The sequence below is a fragment of the Geotrypetes seraphini genome, chromosome 5 (assembly GCF_902459505.1).
Source record: "Geotrypetes seraphini chromosome 5, aGeoSer1.1, whole genome shotgun sequence".
Taxonomy (NCBI): domain Eukaryota; kingdom Metazoa; phylum Chordata; class Amphibia; order Gymnophiona; family Dermophiidae; genus Geotrypetes; species Geotrypetes seraphini.
This window is the reverse complement of record NC_047088.1, coordinates 69,287,740-69,303,296: the sequence shown is the minus strand read 5'-3', so window position 1 is coordinate 69,303,296 and position 15,557 is coordinate 69,287,740. Positions and strand designations below refer to the sequence as shown.

At 36.2% G+C, this 15,557-nt stretch overlaps 1 protein-coding gene across 6 annotated transcripts in view; it reads right to left on the bottom strand.

Moving 5' to 3' along the window:
* TAF7L (TATA-box binding protein associated factor 7 like) overlaps nt 1-15,557 on the bottom strand; it is a 64,048-nt gene that overhangs the window by 35,572 nt on the left and 12,919 nt on the right. For all 6 annotated transcript variants that reach the window (XM_033946667.1, XM_033946666.1, XM_033946665.1 and 3 more), the window contains exons 5-6: nt 4,363-4,496; nt 3,691-3,817 (exon numbers count right to left, since the gene is read on the bottom strand). In XM_033946667.1, coding sequence (XP_033802558.1) covers nt 3,691-3,817; nt 4,363-4,496 — 261 coding nt within the window. The remainder of the gene's footprint in view (nt 1-3,690; nt 3,818-4,362; nt 4,497-15,557) is intronic.

Genomic DNA, 15,557 nt, shown 5'->3' with positions numbered 1-15,557 from the left:
GTTCTCTCCTTCAAGAACAGGATGCCGATTGTATACCAGATTCTGTGCAACTTGAACAAGCTCATCGTCCATTGGGCAAACACCGCTCAAACCTGCCCAAAGACATTGTGGATTGTTTTTATGACTATGAAGGAGTGGGTAAGGACCAGGGCCCAAAGCATGCTGCCACGATTGATGTCTACCTAACGAAGCTTCCTCTTGGGGAAACTTTCCAAAAGGTGAGGTTCATCAGCTGTTCAACCCTATTTCAGATGAAGAAACATTGTGGTCTATTAAATATTTACCCTCTGGGACATACCCTGGCCTTGATGAGTTTACAAATAAATTTTAAAAATGTTTTGGTAACCTCTTAGACCCATTATTGATGCAAGTCTTTAATACTTTAGGCAATGGTGACTACTTACCATACTCGTTGAAGATAGCAGCAGTGATGCTAATCCTTAAACCTGGAAAGGAGCCCACTGACTGCGGGTCTCACAGACCTATATCATTCTTAGACACGGATTACAAAATCTTTACAAAAATTCTGGCACAGACTACAAGCAGTAGTATCAAGTGATCAAGCAGGGTTTATTCAACAGAGGAAAACATTTGACAATATCAAAAAGGCCTTACATCTAATATGACATGCTATATCTAATATGGCATACAAGGGCATCTGGATCCCCCACCCTGGTCCTATATCTCTTGATGCTAAAAAGGCATTCGACAGGGCGAGTTATCTTTTCTGATCCAAAACCTGAACCATATGGGAATCACTGGTAGATACCTTCAATGGGTGCGTGAACTATACTTGTCCCCATTATCAGTACTCAAGATGAATGGCACATACTCAGCCCCAATTGAATAACAAAGGGGAACATGCCAGGGGTATGCACTTTCCCCCCTACTGTTCGTCCTGTATATGGAATCTCTAAGCATCCAAGATTCGAGATAATCCAGATATATCAGGAGTAAAAATAGGGGATATACAGCAAAAGGTGCTGCTGTTTGCAGATGATGTGCTTCTACTGATCCAAAATCCAAACATTTCACTGGGGCCATTAGTGAGATATTGTATGAATACGGAGCATCAGCAGGATTTAAAATAAACATGTCAAAATCAGAGATTTTGAATGTGAACTTGGAGCAGTATGATGCTCACTCACTCCAGGTACAATTTCCCTTCCAGTGGACTGCACATTAGATATCTGGGGTTAATCTCTCAGCGGACCCGGCAGGTTTATATGCAGCTAATTACCCTGCCCTATTAAAAAGCTATTTATACAATTAGACAGATGGGAAGGTCTAACACTTAGTTGGATGGGAAGAATTGCAGCTTTAAAATGATATTACTACAGTTGCTATATATGTTCATGGCTCTCCCAATACTGATCCCTAAAGAGTTTCCGCCAATTACAACTAAAAAAAGCATTTGCTTTTATCTGGCTCAAGAAGCCCCCTCAGGTCCATTGATCCATATTATATCAAACAAAAGCTAAGGGAGGCATGGGAGTACCTCACTTTCAATTGTATAATGCCACTTTACAGAACAATGGTCAGACCACACTTAGAATACTGTGTCCAACACTGGTCTCCATACCTTGAGAAGGATAAAATTCTGTTGGAGAGGGTGCAGAGGCGAGCTACGAAACTAGTCAAAGGCATGGAGAATTTAAGCTACAAGGAACGCTTCAGAAAACTGGGACTGTTCACCCTCGAAAAGAGAAGACTGCGTGGGGATCTGATTGAGACTTTTAAAATATTAAAAGGATTTGACCAAATTGACCAGGAAGCAGCATTACTGACATTTTCAGATGTGACACGGACAAGAGGTCATAGCCTGAAACTGAATGGCAGCAGGTTCAGGACAAATGTCAGGAAGTTCTGTTCCACACAATGAGTGGTGGGCGCTTGGAATGCTCTCCCGGAGGATGTGGTGGCAGAGATTACTGTTCTGGGTTTCAACCGCAAGTTGGATGCACACCTTCTTGCAAATCATATTGAGGGATACGGGAAATCCGGGTCTCCAACAAGGAGCACCTAAATGGGCCTCCGTGTGTGCGGATCGCCGGACTAGATGGACCTTGGTCTGATCCGGTGAAGGCGTTTATGTTCTTATGTATTATAAAGCTGTTTTACTGCAAGAAATTGCTGCATGGTTAACATACTTATTTAAAAATGTATATACTGTATATTACCTATACGGTTTACATAGTAACAGGCATAAAATGTTAAACAAAAAATACATATTTCAATTATTACAAATCACCATACTTTAAAAATCAGTCAGCATATGAGGATAAGCCCTGGATTCATATAGAGCAAAAATGTATTAAAGATATTTCTTTATGGAGGCTGCCCTGAGCCCCCATAGGAGAGCTTTATCTCAGACTGTGCCAGGTAAATCCATGCTTGAGGGTTGTTCTAAAGACCAGGAGGAGTGGCCTGGTGGTAAGAGAAGCTGCCTCAGCACTCTGAGGTTGTGAGTTCAATTCCCACTGCAGCTCCCTGTGACTTTGGGCCTTCATTGCCCCAGGTACAAAATAAGTACCTGTATATAATATGTAAACCGCTTTGATTGTAACCATACAGAAAAGCAGTATATCAAGTCTCATTCCCATATGGAATAAAATATTCCCAGACCAGTGCTACTTCAAACAAGCGCCTCTTTGCTTGCTTCAGGACTTTGAGTCAGGCAGAGAACCTATACAGACACAGGTTAATGAATGAAAGGCTTGCAAACTGTAGCCCAAATCTGGGATAGGGACCATGTTATACCATTTGAAACCCTCCAGGAGAAATATGGTCTCCCAAAACAAGACTCTTACTTTTATACTCGACTTTGTACCTTTGACAACATAAAAATGTTCTGGGATCTTCACTTAGGAGAAGCAGTGATGGAAGCAGCACTAAGAAAGGCCATGGAGAAAGGAGAAATCTCCTGGCTAATTAGAGTGTTACTGTTCTGGGAGTCCCCTACAACCCATAGAGAGCCAGATAGGAGCACTCCTTACAGAGATCATATATGATCAGCCAATAGAAATCTATCTATAAGTGGTTATTTAAACTGTCAATATCAAGTAACTTTATGGAGAATGGATACAACACTAGCCCAGGTACAATCTAAATTAATTAGATTACCTACAAGCCATGTCTAAGTTAACAGCTCTGAGACATCATACTCTAAAGACTTACCATAAGATATGGGACATATATATTACTTGGCAAGATCATACTTAGTATTGACATGGTCCCAACTTAGAAGTGTATCAGTTCCTTGTAACCAAAAAACATTTATAACTCTTTTATGAAAGTAGACAATCTTATGTACTGAGCTGCAATAGATAACAAATGAAACAGTGGGTAATACGGGGGAGGGAGAGGTGGAGGGGATGGGTTCTGTTTAGAGAGTAGCTTGTTAGAGATTATGTTTTTTAATCTGTTGGGAAAAGTCGATTCCTGTAGTAATCTGTTGGAAAAAGTTGATTCCTGTAAAGTGTATATCTTTTTGATAATATCAATAAAGAATGATTAAAAAAAAAAAAAAAAATCTCATCTGCTGGTTGCCCATTCATTTATTTAAAACTAAAAAGGCTGGTTACCTCCTCCCTGCAAATGTAAATTTTGTTACATACAGAAATGTAAATTTTGTTACATACAGAAAGTCCTGTCACTTTACAGTCTGTAAATGAAAACCCCCGAACTCACTGCCATGATTCCAGATGAATTTCTTCTCTCGGTCTTTATCCTTTTTCTTGCTACTCTTTGGGTCAGTGGTTCCAACTGGCTCCTCTACAGGTGGATAGAGGTCCCCATCTACAGTGCACACCAGCATCTAACTCCAAAACACAGGGGAGCACATCATTTCAGAAAGGGAAAGAGGTGGCAGCACAAATATTCTGATCCACAGAACATATTACCCAATCTTCTCAAACACAATGTGACAAGCCATTCAAACAAGAGAACAGAGGATGGCAAAATTTGCCATCCATGGAGAATACTGTTATCTCATCCTCATCCAACAGTAGCAACCACATAGTTCCTTTTTTCATCCCCACTTCAGTCACATGCCCTTATACTAACATACAATTCACTACTGGGATGCTTCTAAAGCAACAGGACCATTATCTATTTCATTGTGGCTGACCGGATTAAAGAATGTTTGAAACCAAAGTTGGAGTATATTATTATAAGTAATAAACAAACCTCAATGCTATAATAATGAATCAAACACATTGCAATTGCACGAATAAACATTTCCTGACCTATGGATGCTGTGTTTGCTCTTCTAGCCTCTTTAAGGAAAGGTATATGGGGAAGAGAGAAGTACTGACGATGAACTGACAATGGCTAAAGGAACGCAGAGGAAGCAGGGCATACTTGACAAATATCTGCAGTCTTGTAGAAAGTTTTCTTATCGATGGTTTTCAAGCATTCAATAATGCAGGGCAAATCAACCAGTTTTGCAGCTAAAGGAACACGGTCCACACGGACAATCCCATGACGCCCATCCGCTGAACAAAAACACAAGAAACTCATTAATATCCTAGGACATACAGCAAAGACATCTTTAAGGAACAGCATTTAAAATTTCTATAATTAGGAGACTAATTACTTTAATGCACTGGCTTAAGGATATCCAGGCATTCTGTATTTTAGGAAATCCGCTATATTTGTAATAATGTTTCCAGAACACTAGAAGCTTTTCTACACTATGGAAATTATTTTCTAGGTACTGCTCTTTTGTTTGGAAGACTAATGTATGAATGAGGAGCTCTCATCCTTCTCACTCCAAGCAGACACTGGCAATAAATATATATATATATATATATATATATATATAAAATCGGAGGTATGTATGTGTGTATGTGTGTGTGTATGTGTGTATGTGCCGCGATCACGCAAAAACGGCTTGACCGATTTGAACGAAATTTGGTATGCAGATCCCTCACTACCTGGGATGATATGTTCTGGGGGGTCTCGCGGCCCACCTGCACACGTGGGCAGAGCTACAAACAGAAAATCAGATTTCACCCATTCATGTCAATGGAAAAAATGTAAAAAGCTGCCAACGCAAAAACGGCTTGCCCGATTTGAACGAAACTTGCTATGCTGATCCCTCACTACCTGGGGTGATATGTTCTGTGGGTCTCGCGGCCCACCTGCACACGTGGGCGGAGCTACAAACAGAAAATCAGATTTCACCCATTCATGTCAATGGAAAAAATATAAAAAGCTGTGGGACCGATTTGAACGAAACTTGATATGCAGATCCCTCACTACCTGGGGTGATATGTTCTGGGGGTCTCACGGCCCACCTGCACACATGGGCGGAGCTACAAACAGAAAATCTGATTTCACCCATTCAAGTCAATGGGAAAAATGTAAAAAGCTGTGGGACCGATTTGAACGAAACTTGGTATGCAGATCCCTCACTACCTGGGGTGATATGTTCTGGGGGTCTCACGGTCCACCTGCACACGTGGGCGGAGCTACAAACAGAAAATCAGATTTCACCCATTCATGTCAATGGAAAAAATGTAAAAAGCTGCCATTCTCACAGTAATTCAAAAACGGCTTGACCGATTTGAACGAAACTTGGTATGCAGATCCCTCACTACCTGGGGTGATATGTTCTGGGGGTCTCGCGGCCCACCTGCACACGTGGGTGGAGCTACAAACAGAAAATCAGATTTCACCCATTCATGTCAATGGAAAAATTGTAAAAAGCTGCCAACGCAAAAACGGCTTACCCGATTTGAACGAAACTTGCAACACATCTTCCTTTTCAGTTTAAGAGATTGCAAATTCCAGTGATACTTGCATTCTCTATCACAATCAACAAATCACAGGGACAGACTATTACATACTGTGGAGTGGATTTAAGATCCCCCTGTTTTTCCCATGGTCAACTCTATGTTGCTTGCTCAAGAGTGGGTTCACCCAAGAATTTATATATTCTTGCTCCTGGAGGTGAAACTAAAAATGTTGTTTATAATCAAGTTTTGTGTTAGTTGTATTGTATTCATTTTGTCAAATATTTCACATTATTATTTGAATATTGTACTTTTTATAAAGCTGTAAAAATATAATTTCATTCACCACTATAAAGTATCTTTATTTGAATCCATTTACAGTGTTATTCCTATAATTAAATACCCGTGCAACGCCGGGGCATCAGCTAGTAGCTTATAAAGAAGAAAGTCCTGCTCTTTCCCAAATAAAAGAAAACTGTCTTCTCCCTCTTCTTGCACAGATCGCCAGGACTAAGTTATTCACCCTGCCTTCTTAAAAAACTAAACCAATTAACAAAAAAAATGTAACCAGACCTGATGAAACATATATTATATGTAGGCCAGCAAAAATGTCATAAGCTGGTGGCACCTTATAGACTAACCAAACTACCAAGGCATGAGCTTTTCAGGACAAGCATTTACTTTGTAAGACACATGAAGCATAGCTCAGGAAGTGGGTAAATATATATTAAGATTGGAGAGGAGGGAGAAGAAGAAACAAAGTATGGAGTAGCGCTGCCCAACTCAGGGAAAAAATTTTTGATTCAATTTGGCCTATTGAATTGATTTTTTGATTCAATTCACTTTTTCCACCCAATCGGGCATTCTTTTTAAATGGCCTGGCAGGTTTATTTTTGTAGCCTCTTTACCCACCCCAGTCGCCTTTGCCCTCTCTACCCCCATACCAGTGCTGTGGTGTAAACAAAACAAAAAAGACTTTTCCTCTTTTTGTTAGGTTCTAGCTCAAGCTTGCTGTCTAACACCAGCTCTGGCAGGATACACATTTCAAATCTGACATATTGTAATCACAAAACAAAAAATAAATTATTTTTCTACCTTTTGTTGTCTGGTCATTTTATTATTCAAATCATGTTGGACCCGGGGCGTGGCTTGGACGCGCATGAGGAAGGTCGGCTAATAAGTGAGCTCCAGAGAAAAGACCTTGAAAGTCCGGAAAAAGTCAAAAAGATTTAAAATTGGATAAAAAAAAAAGTGCTTAGACTAAATAAAGAAGATAAGATAAAAGGATGGCAACAGGAAAACAAAACAAGAATGACTTTGCGATGTCTGGAAGCAGTAAGAGAGCAAAACCGGAACAGGAGTCAGGCTTAAAGATGGCAGATGTAGAAGTAATAAAAGAACTGAAAGAAATAAAAGAAATGTTATCAATTTTAACTAAAAAAGTAACGAATATATTGGAGGAAGTTTCCACATTAAACAAAAAAATGGATCTCCTGGAATTAAAATCTAATAACCTAGAAGAAAGAATGATGATTGTAGAAGAAGAAGCATGCTGCAGTCGAGCAGATAGGAAAAAAATAGATCTACTTACTAAAGAAATTGAAGATTATTCGAACCGAGAAAGAAGAAGTAATGTCCGTTTGATTGGATTACCAGAAGGAGCAGAGAAGGGAAATCCGGTAGCCTTTATTGAAAATCTGCTTCCCAAACTACTTCCGATAAAAACAAACTATCCCATAGAGGTAGAAAGGGCACATAGAGTGCCTATGAAAAAAGGAGAAAATCAACATCTGCCAAGGCCATTTATATTCAAACTATTGCGCCACCAACAGGTCTTAGAAATACTTCAGCTAGCAAAACAAAATAAAGGACTTAAATATCAAGATGTTTACATCCATTTTGTTCCTGACTTCGCTAAAAACACAGCAATAAAAAGAAAAAAGCTGTTGGAATTGATACCAAAGCTAAGAGAATTGGGAGCAAAATTTGGTTTAATGTATCCTGCAAACATGAAGGTTACCATCGGAAACAAAACTTTAACATTTGATGATGCAGAGACACTAGAAAGATTTATTCAAACTCAAGAAGTGCCTATGTCATCCTAATTTGATTAATATGTCTTTAAATATATTGATTAGAAATGATGAAAATTGAATTATATTAACATATATTGATTATATAGCATATATTGATTATATAGCAAAAAAAAAAAAAAAAATGAATGATTTTATTTTATTTTATTTTAAAGGAAAAGATTTCTGTGTTTTAAAATACAACGATTTAGAATGCTTAGATTAGCTTCAAATGTATTCTTTTCTAACGTCTCTCTTACAGTAGAACTAGAATGTAATAAACATTCTAAAATGCAAATGAAATTTATTAAAAGGCTTAAATACAATTTATATAATAGAGAGTTAACAAAATAGATGTTATAATATATGATATGAAAAGAAAGAAAATAGACAGGAAATTGAACGATTTAATATAAAAAATATTTAATTATATTTAAAAGACTATTCTGTAAATTGATTTCTGATAAAATAGAATGATGAAATATGGGGAAAAAAAAAAAAAAATTAATGAGGGGAGTGGTTCTTCGTGTGGGATTTCTCTCTTCTGGGGGGGGTTGCTGCGGAATTACACACCGCAAATAAGAAAAGGTTTGTTGGATTTGTTTTCCCTCTACTCTCTCTCAAAAGTTTTAAAACTTAAAAACTCAGAATCCCGAAAGTCTGTGCGAAAAGGAAACAGGAAATGGATTTTTTCTACATACACCGGAACATAATATGAACTTACTCCATAAAATACAAGAAGAAAAAGAAGGAAAAGGATATTAGAACTTGAACTACAAGAAAAGGGAAACTTGTAAAGACCTATTTAAACTGTTCTCCTTCAAGGGAAAAAAAGAAGAAAGAAGATAAGGACAGTAAAGAAAAGAAAAGGAAAAAGAGAAGAGAGAGGAAGAGAGATAGACAAAAAGAGAAAAATACATAATAGCTGGTGTGTGGTTTCGTGGTGATCTCTCGTAGGGGGGAGGAATCTTTGCTCGTGGAATCACTTTTCACATAACATTATACTCCCATATTAATAATATCACGATGATAAAGTAAAAGATGAAAAAAAAAAAAAACAGGGAAAAAAAAAAAAAAGGGGGAAACGTTTTAAAGTTTTAGAATATAAGTAAAGATAAACAATATCTGTCTGTGATTTCATTAATGCTTTCAGTTTCTGCCAAAACCAAGCAGCTAATTTTGGTCGCAGATTCAATTGAGGCATAAATCAAAGATCTTTGCTTGGACTCTAACCATCGGCTTGCACTACTGGATGCAAAGAAACACATTAAAAAGGCTGTAAAACCAGAGACAAAGCTGCAAGTAAAGATAAACAATATATATTTATTTGTTTTTACAATAAACAATTTATATTTAACAGGAGAAAAAAAAAAAAAAAGAAATATATATATAATAATAAAAAGATATTAAAGATTTAATAATATTGAATATAAAAATTTTGATATATTAAGAAATATATATGAAATTTATTTAGTTAATTCATGATTACTAAAATATATGAATTATTACTTACATTTTAATATAATTTTAATATTCAGATGACTTAAATTGAATATTGAAAGTTTTAAGGTCTTCTTGGAGTGTGTTATTGCTGATCTTGATATGCGTGAGGCCAAGTGTACACAACTTTTGTTAATTGGGGAGGGATGGGAGGGGGATGGGAAAAGGGGAATGGAATTAGATATAAGTAAGGAATTGATAATAAGAAAAGGAATAAATATTAAACATGTGTGGATGTCTGATCTAAACTTTTATTATAGAGTTCTAATTCAAACATTACTTATTAATTTAGATGGCTCTTAAAATTTATTCTCTTAATGTCAATGGTCTTAACCATCCAATCAAAAGAAAGAGAATACTGAATAAGCAAAACGCTGACATATATTTCATACAAGAGACCCATCTGACAGGACTTGAATCTAATAAACTAATAGGGGGTTGGGTGTCCAAATGTTTTTTTGCACCTGCTATTGGTAAAAAAGCGGGAGTAGCTATTCTCATAAATAAGAAATTCATAGCAGATTTCAAATTAATAAAATTTGATCCACTAGGAAGATGGGTACATATTAAAATGAATCTGAGAAATACAACCCTGGATTTATTTAATTTATATGCTCCTAATTCAAATCAAATGGAGTTTTTCAAAAATATTCAACAGATATTACTACCACTGGCTGCTTCTAATTTAATAGTAGCTGGAGATTTCAATGCTGTAATGGATCCTATTTTGGATAAAAAACCAAGTAAAATTATGAAATCATTAGGATTAGACAATTTGATACAATCTTGTGATTTAGTTGATATATGGCGTATCCTTCATTTTAATGATCAGGAATATTCTTTTTGTTCTCAGGTCCATAAATCCTTTTCAAGAATTGATTATATATTTGTTTCTAATAATATTGCACAAAGAGTGATAAAAGCAATTATTGATCCTATAATTATTTCAGATCATGCTGGTGTGTGGGTTGATCTGCAGGATGATATATCAGTTTTTTCTAAACCAATTTGGAGATTTGATAATGCTTTGCTTGCAGACATGAACTTTATAGAAGATATTAAAGTAAAAATGGATGAATTTTTTCAAATTAATAATTCAGACAACATAAATATTGAAATTTTATGGGATGCTTATAAAGCAACAATGAGAGGAAATATTATATCATATTCCGCATATAAGAAAAAACAACTTAAAAAACAATTTATAGAATTGGAGCAAGAAATTAAATTACTAGAACATAAATTAATTATAAAATGGGAACATGATACATTACAGAAATTATTAAAAACAAAAGTTAAATATAATGAGATTTCTTCTCAATTTGTAAGAAAAGATATGTTCTATAGACAAGTACAGTATTATGGAAATTCAAATAAGGCTGGAAGATTGTTAGCAAATTTTATTAAAGCAAAAAAAAGAAAAACTAAAATAATTGCAATTAAAGATAAGCAGGGCAATACACACACCAACATTGAAGAAATTATAAAACAATTTCTTGATTTTTATAAGGATTTATATACTTCTAATACTTATGAAAATAAAGAACAAGATGGTTTAGAGTTTTTAAATTCATTTATTGGACCAAATGTTCCGGATCATATAAAAAGAAGCTTAGAAGAACATATATCTTTAAAAGAAATAGAATCAGCATTGAAGGCTCTTAGAGTTGGATCCGCTCCAGGTGGAGATGGATATACTGTTGAATATTATAAAACATTTCAAAATACTTTATTACCTTATCTATTAAATTTATACCAATATCAAATGAATAATGGAAATATATCAGGAACTATGGCTGATTCTGTTATAATTGTCTTGCCAAAACCAAACAGGGATCCGACATTGATAACAAACTATAGGCCTATATCTTTGATGAATGTAGATGCTAAATTAATTGCTAAAGTGCTAGCTATAAGGCTAGCAAAAGCTCTTCCTTTTATCATTGATGTACATCAAACAGGATTTGTTGCTAAAAGACACTCTTCACATAACACTAGATTAGCATTTCATTCTTTAAATTTAGCAAAAAATTTGAATGATCCAGCTTTTCTAATATCATTAGATGCAGAAAAAGCATTTGATAGAGTAGAATGGAAGTTTATGTATCAAGCTCTAGAATGGTTTGGTGTAGGACCTGGTTTTATTAAAATGATTCAAACATTATATAGCTCCCCTGGAGCAAGATTAAATATAAACAATAACTTATCTGATAAATTTAACTTGCTAAGGGGAGTTAGACAAGGTTGTCCTTTATCTCCCTTACTTTTTGATATCGTTCTGGAACCCTTATTAATTGCAATAAATCAAACTAAGGGAATAAAGGGAATCACATTTTCTAATTGGGAATTTAAATTATCTGCGTATGCAGATGATATTTTATTATATTTAAGAGAACCAGAAGACACCATTCCAGATCTACTTAACTTAATAGAAAAGTTTGGAAAGTTTTCTGGATATAAAATCAATTGGGAAAAAACTGAAGTTCTTCCAATTAATATCCATTGTACCAAAGGATTATTTGATTCATATTCATTTAAATGGAAAGAGGAAGGACTAAAATATTTAGGTATTCTTATAAAAAATACAATTGATGACACAGTAAAAGAGAATGAAAAACTTTTATTAAAGAAAATAACAGAAATGTGCGAGCAATGGAATCCTTTACATCTTTCTTGGTGGGGAAGAGTTCAAACAATTAAAATGATGATTTTACCTGTGGTTTGTTATCAAATGAGTATGATCCCAATATTTTTTCAGGGGTCATTTTATAAAAAGTTAAACAGTATACTAACAAAATTTGTTTGGTTTGGGAAAAGACCCAGAATCGCTTTAGCATCATTACAAAAAACAATTAAGGAGGGAGGGGTAAATTTTCCAAATTTCTATAGGTACCATCAAGCCTATATTTTAAGACAGGGTATGTATTGGATCCTCCCAGATCTCATGGAAAATGTACCTGATTGGTTATATTTAGAATGGCGCCTCATGTTCCCTTTACATCCAGAACATTTCATTAGTATAACAATGCCCAGGAGTTATAAAGATCATAGAATTCTAATAGATACATGGAAAACATTAAGATTTATAAGCAATTTATAAACAAATCCATTGGCTAAATCTTTAAATCAATCTATTTGGGTAAACTCCAGGATCAAAATTGGTGGATTTAAAATAGTATGGAAACAATGGATAATAGCAGGTATACGTATTTTAAAAGATGTAATAATAAATGGATCACTGCTTAGTTTTTCACAATTGCAACAAAAATTTGGATTAGAAAAAACACAATATTTTAAATGGATGCAATTGAAGCAGGCTATTCAGGAAGGGTTCCCTGAATGGAAGAATCTTAATAATCAATATAGTTTGCCAATCCTTTGTTTTCAAGCAGATTTTCTAGGACACCAAGCTGCAAAATGGTATAAGATTATATATGAATTTTCAAACAAAAAAAAGAGAACAGGACTTAGGGACATTTGGAGTATTGAGATAGGACAGACAATTTCTGCATCTCAATGGCAAAAATTTTGGTCCTGGAGAATACATACTACAAGGTCAGCATCTATGAGTCAAACATGGATGTTTTTATTACATAGAGTTTTATGGACCCCTACAAGATTACAGAAATTAGATAGTAGTAGATCTAATAGATGCTGGCATTGTAAGATAGAAGTGGGGACATTAGATCATTTATTATTCTTTTGTCCCTGTATTAATTCCTTTTGGAAATTAATTTGGCCCCAAATTAATAAATTATTAGAAAATCATGTTGGACTATCATATGATACAATATTATTTGGAACAACAATGAGAACACAGAGTCCGATATCAGCTAACAATAATAAACTTTTATTAATTCTAACAGGGGTCGCCATTCAGCAAATTACTCAGAATTGGAAAGATTACACTAAATTAAATTACACTTTCTGGTGGAATTCAATTTGTCATATATATAAAATGGAAAAAGTAATGGCATTACAACAAGGTTATATTAAAAAATTTAATAAAATATGGGGACCATTGACAAATTATTCTACTGATCAGATATCATAACACATGTATAGAACATATAGAGGGGGTAGGGAAGGGAAAAATATTGTAATAATAATATGATATAAAATTTTGATAAAGGGTTTCTTTAATTTACAATGTAAGAACATTTATTGATAATTTCAAGTGTTTCTTCATAATTGAATGTAATACATGTATTTCACTTGATGTAAGAATTTAAAAAAGAATAAAAATTATTTACAAAAAAAAAAAAAAAAATCATGTTGGACCCAGGCTCTGGTTTCTGTTTGGCTTCTGTTAACTCGCTCACCAGGGTCTCCTGTCCATTTGATGTTTTCTTCTTTCTCCATGCTCACCATTCATTTTCCATCTCAGTACCTTCCCTTCCACTGCCATATTCAACATTTCTGTTTCTTTCCCACTGTCTACCATCTCTCTCTGCCATGTGCCCTGGGTCAAACTTCTCTATTCCCCTCCATGCAGCATCTCTCCCTTCCTCCCACTCCCATTATCATGTGAAACATTTCTTTCTCTCTCCCCATGTACCATCTCTCTCTGCCCTCCACCCTATGTCCAATATTTCTCCCTCTCTTTTCTCCACACGTCTCCCTCCCCTCTACCATATACAGGATTTCTCCCTCTCACCCCATTCTACCTATTTGTTGCATCTCTTCCTTCATCTCCTCCACCCAATGTCCAAAAATTATTTCTTTCTCCTCTCCCCCCCATGTGCAGCAGCTTTCTATTTATCCCTATCCCCCTGTAAAGCAGCTTTTCCATCCCTCCCTCCCATCCTCTTGTGTATCAGCTTTCTACCCTTCCCTTCCCTTCCCTCCCATCCCCCTGTGCAGCACTTCCCGATCAACTCCCCCAACCCCCCTTCCCCCCATGAGACCTCAGCTTTCAAGCCTCCTAAAGCAGATGCAGGGTCGCGGAGACCGGTGGGTGGGCAGAGACAGGCGGTGAACAAGCTGCTTGTGGCCTGCCTGCCAGGCCTTCCCTCTGCCACATCTTTCAAGCCTCCTAAAGCAGACGCAGGGTCACGGAGACCGGTGGGTGGGCAGAGACAGGCGGTGAACAGGCTGCTTGTGGCTTGCCTTCCAGGCCTTCCCTCTGCCAAGTCATCAGTGGAGCAGGCCAGGAGCAGCCTGTTCTCCACCTGTCTCTGCCCGCTGGCCTCTGCCATTGCTGCTTTAGGAGACCCAAACAAGATCTAGACATTTCAGGAGACTGAAGGACTCACTAATGAGTCTGATTTTTTTTTTTTTTTTTTAGTGAATCGGTAAATCAGACTGCACTAATATGGAGCGCATGGAGACGTGCAGGCCAGGGTATGGAAAAGAAGTGTTAAATAGCCAAATATAGCTGATTAACTTTGGTGGCAGAGAGAAATGAGAAACAGGATTATCTGAGAATAGTTAATTAAGTGGGCCATGAAACCATGTCCCTAGGCAGGATGAGGATGATGGTGTTAAGATTTTTGATGTTTCAAATAGTTTTTATCTGATGTCACACTTCAATGAGTGTCCCTTTGAAGCTCCTCTGTAGGAATATGATTCACACATCAATAAACTGGTTTGTTAGTAAGATGCCATTAGTATCATGACTTTTGAGGAATATGATTCACGCCTCAATAAACTGTTTTGTTTATAAGATGCCATTAGTATCATGACTTTTGCTTCTCTAGGTTAATACAGCTGTCCCCCTGAAAGTCTGTAAAGGTTAACTTTTTCCATGGATAAGCAGGAAGAATCAATCACACACTGGTGACATCATCCAACTGCGCTATGGTCAGATTTGCGCTCTCAGAGTTCAGAAAAACCTGAAGTGATCTTTTTGAGTATGTACTAGCTACGTCCTCTGTATATACCCTTTCTTTCTCCTGTCTGTTCTCCTGCTCGCTCGCTCTTTTCCTTCCTGCTTTTAGCAAAATAAACTAAAACTCTCTTCCTTTTCTGTTTTTCATTCCCTCCTGTAGTAGTAGTAGTAGTAATATCTTGGTAAGCAGCTACTGAAACACTTCAAGCTTCCAGGTCTTCCAATTATACTGCCCTCAATGACTAATCACTGCGCTAGGCATTACCTTTTTTATGTCCACCTCTTCCCCAGTTCCTACAATCTTAAAGCACATAAAATGTGGGAGGGAAGTTCTGGAAGTCAAATGTAGATTCTTAGACAGTTGAAATCCAGAATCTCCAGGGTAGCATTTTCAGAAATGGGACCTGTGAGTCAAAG